The sequence below is a fragment of the Buceros rhinoceros genome, unplaced genomic scaffold (genome assembly GCF_000710305.1).
Source record: "Buceros rhinoceros silvestris isolate BGI_N320 unplaced genomic scaffold, ASM71030v1 scaffold27227, whole genome shotgun sequence".
NCBI lineage: Eukaryota > Metazoa > Chordata > Aves > Bucerotiformes > Bucerotidae > Buceros > Buceros rhinoceros.
In genome coordinates this window covers 16,836-19,022 of record NW_010420891.1, presented here as the reverse complement: position 1 = coordinate 19,022, position 2,187 = coordinate 16,836, and the positions used below count along the sequence as shown (strand labels likewise).

At 48.5% G+C, this 2,187-nt stretch overlaps 1 protein-coding gene across 1 annotated transcript in view; it reads right to left on the bottom strand.

The window, feature by feature from the left end:
* Positions 1-617: 617 nt before the first annotated feature.
* GGNBP2 (gametogenetin binding protein 2) overlaps positions 618-2,187 on the bottom strand; it is a gene marked incomplete at its 5' end in the record, with an annotated part of 18,401 nt that continues 16,831 nt past the window's right edge. Inside the window, 2 exons of the mRNA XM_010139478.1 lie at positions 618-1,261; positions 1,860-2,108. Of these exons, the coding sequence (XP_010137780.1) occupies positions 1,058-1,261; positions 1,860-2,108 (453 nt within the window). The remainder of the gene's footprint in view (positions 1,262-1,859; positions 2,109-2,187) is intronic.

The following is a 2,187-nucleotide window of genomic DNA, read 5'->3' as shown; positions in this document are numbered from 1 at the left end:
CAGCGCTCGTCCCGCACCGCGTGGGCTGGGGCTTTTCCTCCCCAAAACGCCCGGCGAGAAGGGCGAGGCCTGGCGTGAGAACCGGGAAATGCTGCTGCATGGGTGGGACATAGGTCCTGCGAGCCGGGTACCAGAGGGAGAGGGGCTGGTTTACATCGGACAGGGACTCGTTAACAACGCGGTAATCCCCAGCGCTCTGCCGTAACCTGGCACTGACTGCCTTACCCACACACCTGCACCTACGACAACGAGAAGGCTGAAGCAGCTTTGTGAAGGGACTCTCAGCCCCCTCCCAGGGACCATGTTTGAGTAACTCGCAGAAATATTTGAGGAATTAGAAGAAACAAAAGTTTATGATTTATGAAAGAAGTGCTGGGATCTGCCAATTCTGTTTAAACACGGGAGATGTGGGTACGAAATGGAGCAGCGAGCCCTGGGGAGACCTTCCCTGCTTGGGAAACGGAGAGCTGGGAACGTACGAGCGTGACGGAAGGGACACGTCCGTCCCTGCTGCGGGCAGTAACTGCGCAGACCTGAAGGAGAACAAGCAGGCTGAAGGGATCCAGCCCGCTGGGAGGGAGCGGTTAAAGCAGAAGCACGAACACCTGCTTTTACTATGCATATTAATAAATATTCTTTATTTAAATTTTGCACATTGCGCTTTAACATATTACATCCAAAACATTTTGCAAATGGATGTCTACTTTGTAAAATCTTATATTCAGCTCCTTGTCATTCTGTACAGAATTATAGGTACAACATTACTTTGCCACTAGTTTGCTTTTTGTAAGTCTCACAGTAAGAGAAACATTTAATGAAAAGAGATGGCTTAAATTATAAGAGAGGCTTGCACAGCTACTCAACTAAAGATACAAGCCTGAAGAAAGAACAAAATTAATGAAATCACCTCCACCAGCCTCCCCAAAAAACCAAGAAAAAAAAGAATCACATTAATTTAAGATAAAATTTTGCCATGTCACTAAATTAAGTTTTTGAAAGAGAAGGCGCAGTAGTCATCTCGAGAATCTCAGTGAAAGACAGAGCTATTTTATTGTGTTTAGTTCGCTCCGGCCGTTGTCAACCAGCCGTTACAAATGGGCCCCTTGTGATCGTTTAAGCGGCAGTATTTATTAAACTTCTCCTTCAGATGCTGTCGGTATTGTTCTCTATTGCTGTAAAAAGACTTGTTGTTTGCCATGAAGGACTGTATTTCATCTTGGGAGATAAAGATTTCCTCATCAGAAGTGCATTCGGACTCATCCTACAAACAAAAAGAGGCGTTTAAGAAAGGGAGCTCTGCCCTCCTGAGCAGAGCCCCCGTCCTGCACCTGCACCCACCCCCGCTGCTGCAGCTGCTCCAAGGATGGTCACGACACCACGGGGCCGACCTGGCCAACCCAGCCACCCCCCTCACGCACAGCGCAAGAGGCGGCCGAATCAGCCACAGCATCTACCAGAAAGAGCTTCAGAGCCTCAGCACATCTCCAGGGAAGGGGAAGAAGTTGTAAGGAGCCTGTAACAGGCAGTAACATTATTTGAGGCGTGAAGGCAGCAATAATGCATGCTTCCCTGTGTGGAACAACGCAATCCTTGAGAACCAACACTCGCAATACAAGTCCTGTCACTTGCATTCCAGTGACAGGCAATTCCTCCTCCTCTGCAGAGTGACTGAGTTGTACAGAGAACATGCCAAAGCAAACCGAGTAAACCCTGGGAGAGCAAGCTCTGGACCCTCCGTCCAGTTACATCCTCTCCTGTAGCAGCTCTTTGGCAGGATCTGAGCTCTAAACCCCACCCTCGATGCCGAGGAGTTACAGCAGCATGCTACAACCCACCTCTCAAAGTAAGGGGTTACTTACAAGGAGTTCCACTAAGCTCTTGGCACCTTTTCCAGTATCGGGAACAAGTGACATTTCTGTAGGTTCTGCAAACTGTGACACCTTTTTCATATGCTCAAACCAAGGCAACTGCTGACCACTTTTTTCTGAGCTACAACAGCTTTCGGCATGTGTGTCTTTGGTCTTGTCGCGATGAAACTCTGTGTGCATGGTATTTCCTGAGGTCTCTCTGTTACCTGGGTCTGCTGTACAGCTTCCAAGTTTCTGCATCTAAAATTGAAAACAGCCCGTGATGAACTGCCTGCAGTGGTAAACCTGGAATGTTCGCGTTTGAGATGGAAGCGGGAGG